Consider the following 21,212-nt stretch of genomic DNA (forward strand, 5'->3'; position numbering starts at 1 on the left):
TCATGTAATTGATACAACAAATTTCACTTTAATTAAATTTACAATTTAGTTTCTATTCACTGCAAGAATTTTACAGTCATCCAATAATATGTGTTTGACAACATATACAATAAATCATAATGTAAACTTATATAAAGTCAAATTAAATTTTTAAACATATGGGACATGATCATGCAATATTTTATAATAAACTTATAAATACTCAACTATCAAATATGTTCATTTATTTATTATTAAACCAGCATTTAATTAAGTTTAGTGCAAAATTAATCTGACAATAATTTTGATACGAATTTATTTAGTATAAGGTATAAGAAAAGTTGTGACTTGAAAAATTACCTCACAGCTCTATTGCGTGATCCATATCATGTGACCCGCCACACTAATTTAATATTACCTTACTTTTCCCATTACTCTAAATAACAATAAAAACTTTACCTTTACACATGTATTTCCTTTATAAATATATATATGAGATAAGTTATTTTACCTTTTTTTTTGCCTATTTTTGTCTATCACTCTATCATTAGATTAGAATCTTAATTAACATTTACTTTTCTCTCTCCTCTTTAGATTCTGATCTAATGGTATTGGAGAGTAATAGACAAAGGTAGGTAAAAAAATGATAGGTAAAACGTTATTTTTTTGCCTATTTTTGTCTATCACTCTATATATATATATATATATATTAGAGAGAGAAAGAGCTCAGAGTAACACGTTGTTTCTTTGTCAGGAAAGTCATGAATTTGAGTCTCATTCCTACCCTTATAAATCAGAGCCTTTAATATCGGAATTTTCCCTTTTTATCTTTTTTGTGGATTTAGAAACTCTTTTTAGTTTAATTAGATATATATTACTTATCTGTTTGACTATTGAGAGCATGAGAACAAATACAAAAAGAACGAGAGCATAGCACATTCCACGTCTTTTCGCCGCTAACATCTCTGCTATTGTTAACCATTGCTTACTACCAAATTTGACGGGAAGAACACACAGATTTTGGACGTTTGTAGTTTTACTTAAACTAGTACATTACCCGTGCAATGCACGGAGGAAAATGATCAAAATTTTTGTCGACGACCGTCGTTGATTAATCTATAAAAGAAAGAACGTGTCACTATTTTCTATATATATATATATATATATATATATATATATATATATATATATATATATATATATATATATATATTAGTGTGTTACCCGTGCGACGCATGGGGAAAAAAGAAATTGGTTTGTCTCTCTCGTAAAAATTAACGCAAATCATAAAAGTATATCGCTGCATTTTATGCAATAAGATAATGAATGGTCTTTTGAATTACCACATTTAACTTCAACTATGAAGTGTTTATTGAAATATTAAACTTACTAACTCAAATATTTGCCAACTATACATGTACAAAAAGTTATAGTTAGGTTTCTCATAGTGTTAGTTAAACAGTAACGACCCTATGGACCGAGCCCATTTTGTCATCTCTAACTGTCAACATTTTATATCAACATGGTTTGTTAAACAGTAAATATAAGAGAGAGAAAAATGTGTTGGGGCCTAACCCGCCTGTTTGGAAGGTGGGGTGGGGTGGCCCTTCAGGCCGAGCCCATTTTGTCACCTCTAACTATCAGTATTTTATATCAACATGTAATAAATGTAGAGTTGTCTCTAAATTGACTTTTATGAAGTGTGTGTATTTGTGACATATATATTAGATGAAGAGTTGGCAAATACTTGAGTTATTACGTTTAATATTCTAACAAACACTCAGCCACACAAAAACAGATTTGTTAGGCAGTAAATATAAGAAGAAGAAAAATGTGTTGGCGGGTGGGTCGGGTCGGCCCTCCGGGCCGAGACCAATTTGCTACCTCTAACTATTAACATTTTTTTGTCAGCATGTAAAGTTTTTATATTTAAAAATAATAAGTTATACCTTATTTATATTTTAAAGTCACATATAATTTAAAAATAAATAAATATAGTTATAAGTGTAATTTCACATTGGTTTTAAGTATATATATTCAATTATTTGGTTTTACTTTCTAAAAAATTGGTCGGAATTACTCCACAATTCGATATCATGACTAATTCTTTTGATTGTAAGTGTAATAACATCATCGGTTAAAAAAAGTAAATAAGTAAAACTCCTTCCATTTGTTTATCTCATAAAAGTTAACGCAAATCGTAAAAGTATATCGTTGTATTTTAGCTTGTCTTGTAGTTATTCAGAAATTATGTAGATTGACTCGGCTTCTTTCAGTATTTATAAAAGATGGACTTTCATTTATCGCAATCTGATTGTTCATTTTGTTTAAATACTTGTTTATGAAATATTTACAACTCTACATCCAATTATCTTGGCCACACAAAGACGGGTTTGTTATACAGTAAAATATATATATATATATATATATATATATATATATATATATATATATATATAAAGTGTTGCCCGGCAGGCGGGCCGAACCCATTTTGCCACCTCTAACCGTCAGCATTTTATATCAACATGTAATAGTTTTTTATAATTATCTAAAAAAAAGGTTCTTATAGTCGCGTCTATATTACTATCTATCTATGTTTTTTTATAGTTCCCTGTAAATCGATTCTTTGAGATATGTGTATTTTTGACATATATATTAGATGAAGAATTGAAAAATATTTAATTTTAACCTTTAATATTCTATAAACACTTCATAGTTGGCAAGCTAAATAGCGTTAAAATAATAATATATTGCAAAATATTGAATGGTCATTCCTTTTAATTGAGTAATTAATAAGAATAAATAATTATTTTTTGCTAGTATTTTTGGCCTAAGTATTTGGAACTTTACAAATTAGTATTTACAAAATTGAAATCAGATTTATGAATTTAATTATAAAAGACTAAAAGTGAAATTTTAATTTAATTATAAACGTGTTAGCGGGCTAACTCACTCGTTTGATGGGCGGGCTCTTTAAACGTGTTGGAATTTTCTCTTTTTGTATTATTTTTTTAAGTTAAATTTTTAATTTATTTTCTTTTATTGAATGAATATGTCATTTCTTATTTTTTTCTTTTAATTTCAAATTGAAATTATTTTTTATCGACTATACATATATTTTTATAATTTTAAATATTTTTTCATTTAAAATGTAATTTTATATTAAATTTAAATTTATTATATTTTTTTTCACGGTAGAAATATTAAATACTAAACTCTTTTCCTACCTATCAAGTTCAAATTCAAATTTAAAATGTTTGAATTTTAAATATTAAATATTTTCTCACCCAATAGACATAATAATAAATATAATTAATAGGCTTAACAATTTTCCATGTAGAAAGTAGTGAAAAACATTAAAATAATCTGTAAAATACTTAATAACAAATATCTTTTTACGATGCAGGAGTTGGATGGTCACTCGTCACTGAATGGTCATTCATTTTTATAGTGATAAAATTTTTATAATTTATTTTATACAGAATGATAAATATCATTTTTTTATTTAAATTAAATTTTGAATTCTGTTATATTGATTATACATATTTTTTGTAAAATTAATTTTTATCTTTTCATTTATAATTTTTATATTAGTTATACACATATATTTAAAACGTTTATGTTAAATATTCTTTTCAAAAATACTTGTACAAATTATTTTGTCCCTTTTTGAATTATTTTTTAAAGTTTAAATTTTTTATTTATTTTCTTTTAAAGTATAAATAAGTCATTCTTATTTTTTTGCAGTTAAATTTAAAATGTAAAATATTTTTAATCAACTCTACATATATTTTTATAATTTTAATTTTTTTTCATTTAAACTATAAATTTTATTATATTTAAATTTATTATATGAATAAATATTTTGCCACTATACAAACATTAAATGCTGAACTCTTTCCTACCCATCAAGTTCAAAATTCAAATTTAAATAGTTTTAATTTTAAATATTAAATATTTCTCCACCAAAAGACATAATAATAAATACTATTAATAGGATTATAAATTTTCCATCTAGAAAGCAGTAGAAAACATTAAAATAGTCTGTAAAATACTTAAAGGTTAACATTTTTTTACATTGCAAGAGTTGGATGGTCACTGAATAATCATTCATTTTTATAATTTGTTTTTTACAGAATGGTAGATATCATTTTTTTATTTAAATTTAAAATTTAAATTTCTTTATACATAATTCTTTTGTATTAATTATACATATTTTTTGATAAATTAAGTTTTTATCTTGTAATAAGATTTTTATATTGGGTATACATATATATTTAAAATTTATGTTCAAATTTTTTAGAAAAATACTTGTACGAATATTTTTTCTCTTTTGTATTATATTTTTAAGTTAAAATTTTAATTTATTTACTTTTAGAGTATAAAAATGCCATTTCTTATTATTTTGCAATTAAATTTGAAATTTGAAATTTTCTTATTAGCTCAACATATTTTTTTTTATTTTTTAATATTTTTTATTTAATCTATAATTTTATATTAAATTTAAATTTATTATATATATACATATTTTTTCTCATTACAGAAATATTAAATGCTGAGGTAGGCCTGACCCTCTTTTTCCTCCTCTCTCAGGTTTGTCATTTTGGTTATGGTGGACGACTGATCAGGTGACTGCTTATCAACGAGGCGTTGGGTTAATGAGGAGGTCTATACTACTGTGTCGTATTATGCAGACAATCATATTTTAGGAGAGGCATAAAAAATTGAGGGTAACTTCAACCTTATTGAGGGAGGTACGTGTGAGAACCAATGAAGAATAAGCTCTCCTCAAGGGTCGATCAGAATTTGTGACCGTCTAGGGAGTCAGGTGGGTCCAGAGGGAAGCCCGTGGCGGGGGACCACCACCAATGAGTTAAGGGTACACCAACCGTAGCAAGTGGATCCGACACCATGTCTCAACCCAAAACCTTAAGGCATTGGGTTCATGAGTCTCCCCCTGGCCCAAGTACTCAACCCGCCTCCTAGCCAATCATCAGGCTAGCTCGAGCACAACCCGGCTCTGATACCACTGTCAGGCAGGTCTAAGGGGAAGCCCGTGGCGGGGGACCACCACCAATGAGCTAAGCTACTCCAAGTACACCAAGTGGGTCCGACACCACATCTTAACCCAAAACCTTAAGGTTTTGGGTTCATAGGTCCTTCCACTTATATACTCTTCACTTAGCCCATTACCAACCAATGTGGGACTCATCACACTTGAATATCCCAACAATCTCCCCCTCAAGTGTGAAACTCAACATTGATATGCTCCCCCTTAACCGAGTACGGGGTCAAAGTACTCGACCCGCCTCCTAGCCAATCATTAGGCTAGCTCGAGCCCAGCCCGGCTCTGATACCACTGTCAGGCGGGTCCAGAGGGAAGCCTGTGGCGGGGCCCCACAACAAATGAGCCAAGTTACTCCAAGTACACCAAGTGGATCCGACACCATGTCTCAACCCAAAACCTTCCCTCTGGACCCGCCTGACAGTGGTATCAGAGCCGGGCTGGACTCGAGCTAGCCTAATGATTGGCTAGGAGGCGGGTCGAGTACTTTGCGCTTGGGGTACTCGGTTGAGGGGGAGCATACTAATGGTGGGTTTCACACTTGAGGGGGAGATTGTTGGGATATTCAAGTGTGATGAGTCCCACATTGGTTGGTAATGGGCTAAGTGAAGATTATATAAGTGGAAGAGACCATGAACCCATGCCTTAAGATTTTGGGTTGAGACATGGTGTCGGATCCACTTGGTGTACTTGGAGTAACTTAGCTCATTGGTGGTGGTCCCCCGCCACGGGCTTTCCCTGGACCCGCCTGACACATGGGAGGGAACTGTTAGTTTATACTACTTTCAAATGTACAAAAGTTACTTTACCGATATAAAGATTCAGTTACCTTTTACTGAATTTCAGATTGGCGTCCTGCGTCATTTGGCGATGGCGCCCTCCCAGCTCCATCCGAACGCTTGGGGTTTCATCCGGGCATTTTAGCTGATGTGTAAGTATTATCAGTGGAACTATTGTATTCCGCTTTTCTTTTACTGCGTCCAAGTTTCTTCATCCGGGAAGAAAAAGATTTGGGTTTCACTCAAGGTGGGCGCTAAAATGGGGATTGCCCTCGCCACCTATTGTGATTCCTACAAGCATTTTAAGGAATACTTTTTCTGGGTACACCTTTATTTGGAGAGAAATGCTAAACACTTCTTCATTGATGCGGAGATTGGTGAGAAGCGATTCGAGCTGTACTAGTAGGGGAAGCATTATGAGAAGCCTTCGGGCTATTATTCTTTTAGATATAATACCCTGACTGAGCAGGAGAAGAGGGTGGCCGATTGCCTTTATGAGATTAAGGGGGAGATGGGCAAATGGCCTACTAAGAGAATCATTAATTATGGAGGTGAGGGGTGCTTGAGTTGGTTCTTTGTTTTTGTTCCTTTCATTTGATTTTCTGATGGGAATCTTGTTTTACAGTTGACAGTATAGCGATAGAGTCTCTGAAGCTTGCCCAAAAGGCTTTGAATGAGATGAAAAAGCGAGGTCCTAAAGTGCAGTATGTTCCTCCCCCAAGGAAATCCAAGAAGGAGGAGCCAAAGAAAGGCGTATCGGCCGATGATATTGCCAAATGAGGTCCTAATGTTGAGTTATAATTACAATTGTGAATTATTTTAAATACGAAATTTTTTTTAAGCAAAAATATGTTTATAATTAACTGAATAAAGAAAAAGTTAAGTCATATTTTAATTTATCTACTGTGATTATAACTGCGCTTAATATCATATATAATGTTAACAAATTGGTCATGAATGGTTGTTACACTAACTCTCCCAAAGGGGATTTTTTTTTCTTTATGTACAACCTATAACTCATAAATTGTATAATCCATGATTTAAAATTCACTTGTTAAAACATAGAAATATTGTGTTTTGCTTGCTAGTTGAGCATCCATAGTTAACCATGTTGTGTTATTAAATTTTGAATAGACCATTTTATAGCTATTCATTTTTTTTCATCAATTGGAATTTGATTTCTATGCTAAAAGGTTAAATATGTCATGCGGTGTGATTTGTACCGATTGATTTATAGGCTATGAGCCTATTGACGTAGTATGGTGTTGTTTTCAATATTTATTCTTTGTTTAAAGTAGAGTTGATACCATACATGGTTAGTTTTTTATTTATGTTAAGAATAGAATAATGAGTTTGAGTAGAGGATATCACGTTTTTGGTAAAAAAAAATATAAAAAATAAAAAATTGACAAAATGATACTTGTACCAATGTGTTAGGTGTAAAATTGGATTGTTTAAACACCTATATTTACCTATATTGTACTTCCTATTGGGCTGTGAAAGAATTATTAAATCAGGTGAAAGACCCAAAAGGTAGGGAAATCATCCCATGAAGGTAAGTGTAAAAAGAGAGGAGATTTAGATAAATCTACTTACCGTTGTTACCACTCCATTGCAGGAATTAAGAGCACGCGAACAATTGGCTGAGTTGAAAGAAATCTAAACCGTAGGATGCTGATTAATCTGAAGGACAATAATGCATTTTGGGGAGCTCTTTAGTTTTTAGTTAAATGGGAGTCTGAGTCATTAGAGCCACTTAGAGAGAATTTTTGTTTTTTTTAGTTTGCAGACTTCACTTTTGGATTCTTGAACTTTTCTTAAGTTTTCTTTCTGTTCTTCAAGTTCTCACATCAAGAGCAAGCGCGAAACTCCTTTCTTGGAGGGATCCAAGACTCAACTACATGCAAGCTCTACTTCTACATTTCCCTAGTCTAAGTTTTTATATTTTTCTGAACACTGTAATTCTGGATAATTGGTCTGTACATAAACTCTTTTCTTTTTTTCGTATTCGGTAATGCATGTTACTTCAATTTTAGAATCTTTAAATTTGTTCTTTGAAATGGCTAGCTAATTTTCCTCTTTTTTGGGATTCAAGATGATTGGATGATTCTCTTATTTTTATTAACATTGTGATGCTTTCTTTAGTTTCATTTAATTAGCAATCTTTCAATTTTAATTTCAAGAAAACCATGGGAATGGATCTTAGAATATTTTTAGCATAATTGTGATTGGAAAATCAGGTTATGTTCTTTTGCTAATTAAACCCTTGAGGTTAGGGATAACCCAATGAAGTATTTGATATAATTCTTGAAGATTTATAAGACTTTGGGAAAATATCCTTCTAAGGAACAAATCTGGAACTGGGAAGTTCCAGCTAAAATAGCCATAGTAGTTCAAATTCTGTAATTAAAGTGCCTTAGCAGTGGTAAAACGCAGGAATGCGAATTTCTTTGAAAAATACATGATTCAAGAATTTCAGTACCTTATAATTGCTGCATTTGTTGATTAGATATTTCTGTTATTTTTGTTGAATACAAATCTGAATATAATTTCAATTCATTTAGTCTTTTCTTTGTTTGAAGGATTGATTACTTAAAATTCAATATTTAAGGAATAGAATACAAAAGAAAACTAAAATCAACTGTTCTCAGTCTTGATCATCTGATCTATACTACCCAAACACAATGGTAACCTTATAACATAGAAATCTTAGGTTTTTTGATTAATACAATGTAAAATTAGAAAAATATTACTCGATTAATTCCTTTAGCATATTTTTTAATCTAATTCAAAAATATGCATATCCTAACAGTATGCATACAAGTCGTGTATCACCTCATGCATAACTTATATAAAACCCTATGCACCAGCCACATGTCACGCTCATCACAGGTGACGTGCGCGACTTGAACGCACACAAAATGATATGTATATTGTAGTTACACAAGTAATGCAATGATGCACTGTCAGAATATACCTCTTTTCACATTAAATTAGTAAATAGTTAGACAAAAAAAACTAATAAAATATGGAAAATGTTATATCTACTATGTTTTTTTCTTACTACCTTTTACTATCAAATTTAACCGTTGATTTCCGTCAATCTAATGGTTATAATTTATTGAAAATTAATAATTAATTATAAGCTTGACCAAATAAATTATAACCGTTAGATTGACGAAAATAAATGGTTAACATTTGATAGTATGCAGTAGTAAGAAGAAGAAAAATAGTAAGTATAACATCCCCATAAAATATATCTAATTTTGCATTGGATTAATAAAAACCCAAAATCGTAAGGTTTAAAAAGAACACGAAAGCAAAGAAACTATAAGGAAAAAGGATGGGTTAGGCGCGTAATCTCACGCGCGTGAAAATTTCCTCTCTGCTAGGGTTCTTTCAACCAATTTTTCATCGAGGTTTTCAATGAGGGATACGATAGCTAACAACTCTGAACTACTGTCCATGTCGAGAAGAAGCACTAAGCGTACAAAGAATGGAGAAGAAATTCCAACGGAAGTAAGGATGCGAGAAGTTCTGAAGGAGTATCAAGCTGGATCTCCGGGAATCGAAAAACAGAGATCGTTTGCAGATGTAATGGGGGTGGAGAATGGTGTTTCTGGAGATGCCATACCCTAGATACATGAGGAGGAAGAACCAGATCTGGACCCTCTGGACCCAAGATTGGGAGAGATCACAGAATGGGGATTCCAAACAGTTGTAAGGGAGGACAGATCTGTGGAAATAAGGAGCAACAAAGAAGCTCGAGCAAGAATGCGTCAGCGATGGAATAATGCACTGATTGTAAAGCTGTTGGGGAAGAAGATTGGGGTCAGATTCATGAAGAAAAGACTTGAGTCTATGTGGGCTAAGGCTGGAAACATAATAGTGGCGGACTTGGGGAATGAGTTTTTTCAGTGAGGTTCAGCAGCTTGGAAGACCTAAACCTAGCCATTACGGGTGGTCCCTGGGTCATTCTTGGCCATTACCTTGCAACTAGAAAATGGGAGCCATGCTTCGATCCGGAAAAAGCTAATATCCACAAGGTAGCCGCATGGATCCGTTTACCAGGTATTCCACAAGAATATTGTGAATTTTCGTTTCTTAATCATCTGGGAACAGTGATAGGAAAAGTTCTAAAAGTGGATAAAACCACTTCTACTGGGGACAAAGCTCGGTTTGCACGAGTTTGCATAGAAAATGATCTTTCACAGCCATTGAAAGGAGAGTATATCCTTAATGGATGCAAAAAGAGAGTCGAATATGAGGGGCTATTTTTAATTTGTCTAAAGTGTGGAAGATATGGCCATAATTCGGACTCTTGTCCTGATTTTGTTAAGACAACTACGACATCCAAAGCTGAAGAGGTGCAGGTACAACCAGTGGTGAATGCTGGACCTCAAGGGGTAGGAGCTTGGATGGTGGTTCAAAGAAGAAAGAAAGGTCCCCAAAATTTCCAGAAATCGAATATGAGCAGCAACAGATCATTTGGAGAGGATATCTCTAACAGGAAAAATTCAGCTGACCCAAAGATAGTTTTGAAAAATGAAAAAGCTAGCCTGAAGAATAGCTCTGGAAAAATTTTTGGTTCTGGTACCTCTAATGCCAAGGTGAATAAGGAGAATGATTTGGTGACTAACAAAAGCCAGACCCTAGCTGGGGGGATAGAGTTCACAGCAGTGGCTTCTAACACTGCAAAGAAAGCTTCAGGTGGAAAATCTGCCATGCCAAACTCAAAGGAAGTGTATGCTAAGGCTAATAATTCCAAAGGAAAGGGTGTCATTCATGTGGACCAGGAAAAATATGATGTAAGAAATAGCTTTTTTCTACAAAAGCCTAATTTGAATATGCCTCAGCCTTCTCTTGAGCAGCAGAATGGTAACATGTGGGGGGATTTGATGATGGCAGTAGAAGCTACTTCTGGAAATGGTAACACTGATCAACCTTCAATTAATCACTCTGATGGGAAGTTGAATGATGATGAGGCCATGCAAGATCCGGATCCCCCTGATCATGATATGGGAGAAGCAGTAAAGTTGGTGGAAGCTAAGACAGGTATAGAGTTTGATTTATCTTCATGTACGAATCTGAGCACTGCTATGATTGTTAGTGAATCTGATTGTGGTGAGGGAGAGGCTAGTCTTCAAGAATCTTTTGTGGAAAGCCTAGATCTAAGTAGCAAGAACTTTGTAATCTTGCAACACTCCCAAAATTCCCAATGAATGTCCTAACTTGGAACTGTAGAGGTACTGCAAAAAAAAACAATTTAAGAGTACCTTTAACAGATTTCAAAAAAAACACAATGTTGGTGTAGCTGTTATCTTGGAGCCTAGAGTAAGTGGGAATAAAGCAATTAGCATTATCCGTAGCTTGGGATTCTCCAACTACATAATAGCTGATGCTAAATGTTTTGCTGGAGGGATTTGGTTAGTTTGGAATCCCATTGATGTGAAGATTTCTCTTATTGAGAAGTAGGATCAATTTATTCATAGCTGGGTAGAGTTTCCTGATAAGACAAGCTTTTGTTGGACTGCTGTATATGCAAACCCTCATGAAGATAAACGCTTGAAGCTTTGGGAAGATTTGAAGCAAATTGGAAGAACTATGAATGGTCCCTGGATGTTATATGGTGACTTTAATGAAATAGCCAATGCTGTTGAAAAAAGAGGATGAGGGCTAGTGGATGTTAACAGATGTAATAGGTTTAACAATGTTTTGGAATCTTGTGGGGTTTTGGACTTGGGGGGTGGAGGCAATAGGTTCACATGGAAAGGACCTAAATTCCTCCATCTAGATAGAGTATACAAAAGACTTGACAGAGCTGTTACAAATGAAGAATGGAGAGCAAGTTTTGAGGAGGCTGATGTCTTGGTTCTTCCTAGGCTATTCTCGGATCATAGCCCAATCCTCATTAGAATGGAGAAAGAGGATTCTGTTTGGAGGGAAAGACCTTTTAGGTTTTTGGCAACTTGGAAAAATGATCCTAGATTTAGCCAGTTCCTAAAATCTAATTGGAATTCTTCAACTAGCCTACTGGAAAGTGTGGAGAAATTCATCCCTTTGCTAAAGGAGTGGAACAAGAATACCTTTGGTTTTACTTTTCACAGGAAAAATAGAGTAATAGCTCGTATGGAAGGCATCCAAAGACAACTAAGTTTCAAAAACAGTGTCCAATTTGAAGAGCTAGAAACTAAGTTGAGGAAGGAGCTATCTAAAATCCTAGACCAAGAGGAGCAAATTTGGTATCAGAGATCTAGAGGGGAGTGGATTAGAGATGGTGACAGAAACACTCGTTTCTATCACACTAGCACTCTGATTCACAGAAAAAGAAATAAAATTCTTAAACTCCAGAATGAAAAGGGTGGATGGGTGTCTGGAGAAGAGGAATTAGTTTCACTTGCTAGAGGTTATTTTTTGAACCTGTTTAAGGAAGATGTTGCAGTTCCTGTATGGAGTCAAACTCAAAATAGTTGGCCAACAATAAAGGAGGGCCACCTTGATATATTGTCTCTGAATATATCCTTTGAGAAAGTCAAGAATGCATTTTTTCAAATGCCTCCCCTAAAAGCCCCTGGACCAGATGGCCTTCCAGCACTATTCTATCAAAGGAACTGGGATCTAATTAAAGCTCAAATCTTTTCTAGTATGCAGCATTATCTTCAGCATCCAGATCAGATTCGAGAAATCAACAAGACTTTGATTGCTCTAATCCCTAAAACTGACAGACCTTGCTTGATGAGGCAGTTTAGCCCAATAGCACTCTGCAACTCTTTGTATAAGGGGCTCAGGAAGATTCTAGCCAATAAAATTAAACCTCTCTTGGGGACTATTATATCTTCAAACCAGACCAGCTTTGTTCCAAAGAGACATATACAGGACAACATAATAATTGCACAGGAGCTTATTCACTCAATGCATAGGATGAAGGGCAGGAAAAAATTTTTCTCAATCAAAATAGATTTAGAAAAAGCTTATGACAAGCTCAACTGGAAATTCATAAGATCAGTCCTGGAAGAGCTATATCTGCCAGCAGCTATAATTGATGCTATAATGGGATGTGTAACAAGCCCTTTTCTTGAGGTGCTGTGGAATGGGACCCGTACTCCTGGATTTCAGTCTCAAAGGGGAATAAGACAAGGGGATCCCCTATCCCCTTATCTTTTTGTGCTTTGTGTGGAGAAGCTAACTCACCTAATCATGGATGAAGTGGAGATGAAGAATTGGCTCCCTATTAAAGCTAGTAAATCTTGACCACTTGTATCCCATTTAATGTTTGCTGATGACATCTTATTATTTGTTGAGTCCTCTATTAGTCAGTTAAATAGTATCATCAACTGTTTACAGAAATTCTCTAGTATGTCTGGACAGCGTGTGAGTATAGAGAAATCTTGTATTTTTTTCTCTAAAAATACTCCTCAAGATACAGTGGATGCCATATCTACTGTAAGTGGTTTTAAAAAGGTTGGGAACCTTGGTAGATATTTGGGAGTTTTGATGAGGCATGGGAGAACCAAGAGAGATCATTATGCTGATGTGATTTCCAGAGTGCAAAGCAGACTGCAAGGGTGGAAATTTAAATGTTTATCTATGGAAGGCAGAATTTCTTTGGCTAAGAGTGTCATATCTGCCATTCCCTGTTTCCAGATGCAAAACCATATCCTTCCTGCCCATGTCTGCCAGGATATGAGAAGTTACAACGGAATTTCATTTGGGGAGACTCTGAGTCCAAAAGGAGAGCTCATTATGTTGCATGGGATCACTTGTGCTACCCTAAGGATTGTGGAGGTCTTGGTATCATCAATTTGAGGATCCAAAATGAAGCATTTATGCAGAAAATTGCTTGGCAAATTGCCAATGATCAAAAAAGCCTTTGGGTCCAGGTCTTGCTTGTTAAATATGGCAGAAAGAAGAACCCCAAACGAAGCATGATTGCAAAAAGGAGTGACTCAACTCTTTGGAAGAACATCTGCACAGCTAGAGAGAAGATGGCTCAGCATACAGAATGGGTGATAGGCAATGGTAAAGACACCTTATTCTGGCAGGATGAATTGGGAGGTTGGCAGCAAAGTCTTTTTGAGCTGGCTTTAATTAAACCTCCTATCACTGATCTGGATCTAAAAGTATTTGAAGTTATAGATCAGAATACAGGAGAGTGGAGCTGGTGTTATTTGAGGAAGTTTCTTGATGAAAATGCTTTAAAGAAAATGAACAACATACCCCCTCCTAATCTGAGTGAACGAGATGACTGGTTGAATTGGAAAAAAAGAATTTTAGGAAACTCTTTTGTGAAGAATGCCTATTGTCATTTAATGGAGACAGATGCCAGAAAAGATAGAATCTGGAGTGCTGTTTGGAAATGGAGAGGACCGTACAAGATAGCAGTTTTTTTATGGCTGGCTTGTCTCAACAAACTCCCTGTTAGAAACATTACATGCCACTGGAGTGGAGGGGAATCTCAATGCCCCATTTGTTACAAAGGTCCAGAGACTATTCTTCACACTCTGAGAGATTATAAGGCTGCAAGAAGTGTATGAGAAAAATGGTTTGATGGAAATATCCCTAGTACTTTCATGACTGAAGAAGGACTAGAATGGTTTAGATTGAATCTGGATAAACCTTTCTCAACCAGTCTATGGCATTCTTGGAAAGAAGTTTTCTTTGTAACATGCTGGTTTTTATGGCAGTGGAGAAATGTCTCTATTCATGAGGTTTTATTTTCTTGGCCTCCAGATCCAATTTGCAGAATTCTAAATTACTTGGCTGATATGAAGAAGAACAGCTCCAATGATCCTTTTTTGCTAAGGCCAGCTGCAAATTTAAACTCGACAGAAAGTGGACAATACATAGCACATGATGTACTCAGAATCTGGGTTGACGGTGCTGTTAACTTACATTCCAATATTGGAGTGTGTGGGGTTTTATGGTCTCACCATATGGAGAATGGTTGGGAGGTTTTACTTTGAAGATAGGGATTTGTTCCTCTCTAGAAGCTGAATTATGGGGAATTTTACAAGATCTACTGATAGCTGGAGATAGAAAATACTCAAAGATTTGGCTAGGATGTGACAACAAAGAAGCTCTCCTTTGTGTGGAGAATCAAGATGATAGCTGCGGCTTAACTTACTTAGTTGACAGAATCAGAAGAGCTGCTCAGGGTTTTGATCAAGTCCTTTGGAATTTTTTACCTAGAGAAGTAAATGAATGTGCAGATGGATTAGCAAAATTAGGATTCAACCAACAGGGAGAAAAGTTATTGTTTTTTCCTTCTCCTCTGTTAGCATTTTAACTGTTTGAGATGCTTTATGTACAAATTTGCTGACAGAGCATGTCACCTTGAACATGCAACAACTTTTAATATAGTTTCTCTGGGCTAGCCTTCCCTTTTTTATCAAAAAAAAAAACACGAAAGCGCAACTAGGATTGACCTTGTGATGAGCTAGTGACGAGGGGTTTAGGTAGTTTTTATTAGTTAATGTATACAATTCCTATAAAAAAAATTATAAGAACACCAAAACTGTATTTAAAAAATAAAGGAACACGAAAGCTAACGCACTGATGAAATGTGGAAGCAGGATGAAACTGTTTCCCAATGACAACTTCGATGTGCCATAATTGAAGAGTACTCGCTGTGGTAAGGTACTCCCGTAATGAATCTGGAGAACCCATTTTTATCTCTCAAAATATAATTATTTTTTGGTTGTGAATTGTGATCGGAAATCTTTGAAACTTCAAAAATGAATCCTCAAAAAAAATAAAAAAAAATAAGGAACGAGGATATTGGGAAGCTAGGCTTCTAGGCTTGAAGAGGAAGCTCTAAAAGGAAGGCCTTCTGGAGTGGGACACCCTTGAAGTCGGTGATGAAGTTAAAGGTACCACTACCTATCTCTCTGTTCGTTTCATTCCCATTGTTGGATTTCTGCGGCAATTTTTGTTCTTAATTTTTCACTACACTGGGCTATTACTGTATGCCACTAAGTTTGATTACAGAGATAAGAGAAATCCCTTTCAAGTTCAAGCTTGGACTTTTCTAGTTGATTTTTGTTCTTAAAGTTTTAAAGCTGATAGATTAAAATAAAAAGTTACTATATATAAATACATTCCAATGTATCTCACATTTCTCTCAGCTTGTTTATTTAACTCCATGAATATTGTGCTTTGTTAGTCACTGTTAATATTTTTTTTCAGGCATGAGTAATATTAAACCCCTCTAAGAGATGGAGGCAACTAGCACGAAGCCATGAACCCATTATGGTTAGAATTTTGAAATAGGTAGATTGATTGGTCTAGCCTAAGTTTTTTTATACCGAATTCTTTCATGCAATTGGCATGGTAATAGTTGTTTGATTTGATCAACAGATTATATATTATGTTTATAATATGGAAGACTAAGACTTTGAAGGTTTATGGAAAGCTAAACATAGATCCTCTTTATTATGTAAGTGCAATTTAATCAACATCTCATTGTTAATAATTGCTCTCAATATCTATTTAAGTAACATGAAAAATCAATTTGAAGAAAAACTAAACGAGCAGCTACACCAAGGAAAAGAAAACGTACAAAGGAAACTATTTTCAATTGCAACTAACAGAACCATAAAGGTAGGGACTTGGGGGAATTGCAACTTCAACAATTCCTTCTAGCATCAGCAAAACCTTCTTCATTGTTGGCCTAAGAGAGGGATCTTCTTGAATGCACCAAATAGCAATCATGACAAACCTGTCCAAAATCTTCATGTCATTGACAGCATCACAATCGTTTTCTAGAAGAATGTTTAGACTTTTAGTCCTGTAGCAATCATATGCCCAATCAGTTAAAATCCCCTTTTCTTCACTAACAAACTCCTTTTCTACATTTTTCCTACAGCAAATGATCTCTAGTAATAGCACACCAAAACTATAAGTATCAACCTTAGCAGTGATAGGTCCACTCCTGAACCAATCTGGTGCAACATACCCTTTTGTTCCTCTAATTCCGGTTTCAGTGTGGCTTTGATTAATCAACAATAGCTTTGCTAACCCAAAATCTGAAATTCTGGCATTGTACTGATCATCTAGAAGTACATTTTGTGGCTTTATGTCACAATGGATGATCTGGGTGCAACATTCCTCATGCAAGTAAACAAGCCCTCTTGCAACCCCAAGGGCAATGTCTACTCTTTGGTTCCAATTTGGTTTCAAATTAGTGAAAAGGAAGCTTGCTAAAGTGCCATTGCTCATCAACTCATAAACCAGAATCCGGTGTTCTTCCTCATTGCAATATCCAAGCAGACGAACTAGGTTCCTATGATGGGTTTGGCCTATCACATTCACTTCAGTCTGAAATTCCTTATCGTTGTCTTTCAACAACTTGTCTAATTTCTTAACAGCCACACCAGTCATATCTATTGTTCCTTTGTAGACAATGCTAAAGGATCCCCTTCCCAGTTCTTCTCCGAAGTTGCTTGTTGCTTCTGCAAGTTCCTTGAAGGTAAAATTGCGCAAATTCCTGTCAACAACAGTATTGTTGGTTCTGCTACTTTTGATCTTCTTGCTGTCATAGGAGAAACCGAAACATATTGCACCAACCAATGTTAAAATGACAAACACAGAGCTTCCCAATAGAACTGATATCACAATGATCAAAGTATCATGATCTTTCTTCCCATTTGGGTTTGGGAAAGGGGCGAGAGTATCATCATTTTTCATCAATTTCATGACAGAAGTTCCGTTTATTCCCTGATCTTTTCTCCCAAACGAAAGTGGGAGCTTCTTCTTCCGGCAAGAACCTCCACTAAAAGTAACCAACACACATAAGCAATCTTGCAAACAAGATTTTGTGCATTCTTGTAGACTAGAAGGACTAAGTATTTCATAATCAGATTTAGGCCAATCAGTGTTTGGCAATTCCTTCATTATGTATAGATCATCCTGTGAACCCCTATACCCACCTGCTTGACAAATAACTTGGAAATTTGGTATGCATCCACCATACATGTTATTTGAATCAATTAGAGAATATCCTTCCGGGCATGTACAGTTTGGCCTTAGGTCATCTTTGAGGATGCAGATGCTATTAAACCCGCAAACACCTTCACCATCTGTGAATGTAGAATTACAAATGTTTTCTGGTATAGTCTGTGCATTGACCCAGCTTTGTCCATTTTTTGGATCTTTGGGGTAATATGCTACGGTGACAACACCATCATAATTTATCGTTGCTCTGTAGTAAAAGCTATCAGTTGAGACACTCTCATTTGGCTTGAAGATACTAAACTTCTCCCCACTTTTTTTCAGTATGTATAACAAACCTGATTTTTCAAATATCAAACGCAAGCCAACATTTGTACTATTCTTAGCATCAGCAGTGCCAGTGTTGTAGTAAGGCTCGTAAGGCAAATTCATAAGGTTGAGCACAAGATTCCCATCTTCTTGTAGATGAAGTTTGAACCTTCCACGTGAGAAATTGAACTCTTCTTGCCGTGAAGAAAGATTGCCATTTAACTCCATTACTTGAGTAGGCACCAATGTGTCAGTAGGATGACTAAAACTGTCCCATAATGTCACAAAATTTTTGTCCTGAAGCAGAAAATTCCCAGTATCATTCATTAGACCACTGGAAATTGTACCCGATGTGAAATCTGATCTCCATAGCTCTGAACCTTGAGGGCTACTTAGCACTAGTCCACGAGAGTCATTTAGTTCCAACCTTGATCCTACTGGAGCAGGGTTGTCTCCATTTGCATACCAAATAATGGTCTTGTTGGGTATCTTGTCATACCATATAGCCAACAAGAAAAGCTCATTATTTGGAAGTTGGTAAAATCCAAATGCGAATTCGCCTGAAGCAGAAAGCCACCGAGTTGTCCCATTGCCAGCAATAAGTGAGACACCAACACTCACACTTTGATCCAGCGATCCCGGGCTATACATTATATTATAGAAATTTATAGTAATTAGTAACCTTTGAGAGGGAAGAAAGTACCCTTTTAACAGTTCTTCAAACTCAAAATTGTAAAACCCACGAAAACATTAATAAAATGTGAAGCAACGTTAATTTTTCTTTTAAAATTTATGACCATCAGTTTCTATTTGTTGGGTCAATTTTTTTAACTGATCTAAACTTATTTGACCAATAGTTAAAAACATACACAATTGTGATTTAGTGGTTAATGTTGCATAGTTTTGTCTAAAAAGATAAGATTGCTCCTTCTGACCAGAAGGTTACGGTTTCGAGTATGGGAAATAGTATTGTTCAAGACCCTTCCTAAGAGACAAGGGATAGAACCCTCTATCCTATACACAAGGGATAAGCTACGAGACCCCTTATACTAATATCCTCCAACAATCTGACTTCTACCAAGACTCTTCACCCATAGGTAATCTCTCCTATAAATAAAGGGTTAAATCTCTCAGATATATACTATAAATTCTCTACTCTCTTATCTGTTACTATGCACACACCCCACACCTTCACCTACATGCCTTTATTACAGTTCACAGTGATCTGTTATCCCTTAGAGTGTCTCTTCCATAGACTTCCACTAGCATACTAAACCAAAATACAATTACTAACCTTTGGTTAGACATTCCCCATCGATGAAGTCTCTTCCCAAAAATGTAAGGGTAAAGTTGTGTACAATTGATCCTCACACCTACCCTCCAAGTCGAGAAGCCTGTTATACCGAGGTTTTTACCCTTTGGTTAAATATACTAGACCATATAATCTCTCTCAGTTGAACATTTTAACTCAGAATTTCTAGAATGAGCCCTCTCATGTCAATCACGAGCGACATATCGGTTATTCATAGAAAAATCAGCGATTATATTTTCTTCACTCCCTATCATAATGCCTTTTTCTTGTGTCTGATTTATCTATAACTAACTGATATCATCATGTTAAATGAGAAGGGGAAGTGTATCTAACCTGGTGTTATTAGAGGCAGGGGCAGGACAAAAGATGATATTATAATCTGCAGAAGATGAACATGTAAACGTGCTTGTCCCATCATCAAAAGCATAACTATAAGCCTGTGGGCATTCCCTCTTGAATATTTGAGAATAAACACTTGGCTCGCAAGTATCTGAACTCGAATGATTCCCAACACAACAAAAATACTGCAAATTAAACGCAGCACAAGGACCCTGACATGCCACAACTTGCTGCTTCTTCTCCCCGCCAGTGACCTTAAGCTCCGTCGGACACACGGCGTTCAGATCCGCCGGACAACCGGTACTGTTGCAGCTGCCGTTAGAACCACCGTGTGGAACCACCAGCATGGGGACGTTGTAACCGTCTACCAAGCTGACGTCAAAGAAATCATGGCCACCGAAGCTGCCTAGAGAAAACTCGGCCAGCGTGACAGGCGGCGCGGCTCTACTGCCACTGCCCCCGCCGCATGTGACCTTGCCGGAGCCGCAATCACCGGTGACACAGGAGAAGTTTCCGGTGGTTGAGTCTGTGGTGCAGAGAGTCCGACCCCAGAAGCGGCCAGTCCATGAAGTGGGTGCGGTGACATTGAAAGACTCACCCGTTTTCAAAACGAACCCTGAGGCTTCTATGGTTGCATTTCCACTTGTTGCGGTTGATGCTGGCCACACAGTGTAGTTACATTGGTTAACTAGAGTGAATGTTGTTGAAATCACCCCTGCAAATGAATGGTATTAATCATTTTGTGTATCAGATAATAATTATAATTATATGAACCATTCATTTTGTAAATTACCTGATATTGATAGATGAAGTGTTAATAATAAAAATGAAAACAATGATGTTGGTAATGGTTGATCCATATGGAAGGTAATGTATATTTAAGATAAAAAAAGAAGGTGGGAAGGTTGTCAAATATGAGAAATGGAATTTTAAAAGGAGAAAGAAGAAGAAGAAGAAACTGGGAAAAACTAGCTATGAATATCCATGGGCTTGTTGTCCTCCTCTTTCTTCTATCAAGAAATTATAAATTATGAGGTGTTGATTAATTTATGTAAAAGAATTGATTTTTATCAGCTTCTCTTTGGGGCAAAGTTGACCAGTTGACCGCAACTACGGATGTTTACATTTTTGTTCTCTTTAGAAAATCGAACCACAAAAGTGATTAAGGCAAATTAATATGTAAACATGTCTCCTTGTGAATATAAGGTGATCGAAATATTAGATATTTTTGTAAACAACTTTTCGTCGTCACTCTAAAAGTTAGTTCAAAACTCAAAGGGTAGAAGTGTCTAAAGCCTTCTAAAAGTGAGATTAGTTACTCGTACAATCAATATGGGACTATATATCTCAACACGTCCCCTCACGCACGAGCTCTTTGGGCTAGAAGCGTGGAATTGCACAAGCCCAATTTTTGATTTACATGTGACCTTATAGTCACTCAAGCTCTGATACCATGTAAAGAACCTTAGGTCACCGTCCC

At 35.5% G+C, this 21,212-nt stretch overlaps 2 protein-coding genes across 2 annotated transcripts; one reads left to right on the forward strand and one right to left on the reverse strand.

Moving 5' to 3' along the window:
* The first annotated feature begins 11,739 nt into the window (after window positions 1-11,739).
* On the forward strand, window positions 11,740-14,786 carry LOC133299454 (uncharacterized). The gene is made up of 3 exons (XM_061498911.1): window positions 11,740-13,063; window positions 13,468-14,351; window positions 14,508-14,786. The coding sequence occupies exons 1-3, from the start codon at window positions 11,740-11,742 to the stop codon at window positions 14,784-14,786; spliced, it is 2,487 nt and encodes an 828-aa protein (XP_061354895.1).
* Window positions 14,787-16,254: 1,468 nt separating this feature from the next.
* LOC133299450 (G-type lectin S-receptor-like serine/threonine-protein kinase RLK1) lies at window positions 16,255-20,649 on the reverse strand. Its single transcript, XM_061498908.1, has 3 exons — window positions 20,526-20,649; window positions 19,727-20,447; window positions 16,255-18,724 (listed from the first exon to the last, which is right to left on the reverse strand). Exons 1-3 carry the CDS (start codon window positions 20,590-20,592, stop codon window positions 16,396-16,398), a joined length of 3,117 nt encoding a protein of 1,038 aa, XP_061354892.1. The 5' UTR covers window positions 20,593-20,649; the 3' UTR covers window positions 16,255-16,395.
* Between the last annotated feature and the right edge of the window lie 563 nt (window positions 20,650-21,212).

Source organism: Gastrolobium bilobum, unplaced genomic scaffold (genome assembly GCF_033153095.1).
Source record: "Gastrolobium bilobum isolate Gb01-03AN ecotype WA unplaced genomic scaffold, APGP_CSIRO_Gbil_v1 utg16275, whole genome shotgun sequence".
NCBI classification, from domain to species: Eukaryota; Viridiplantae; Streptophyta; class Magnoliopsida; order Fabales; family Fabaceae; genus Gastrolobium; species Gastrolobium bilobum.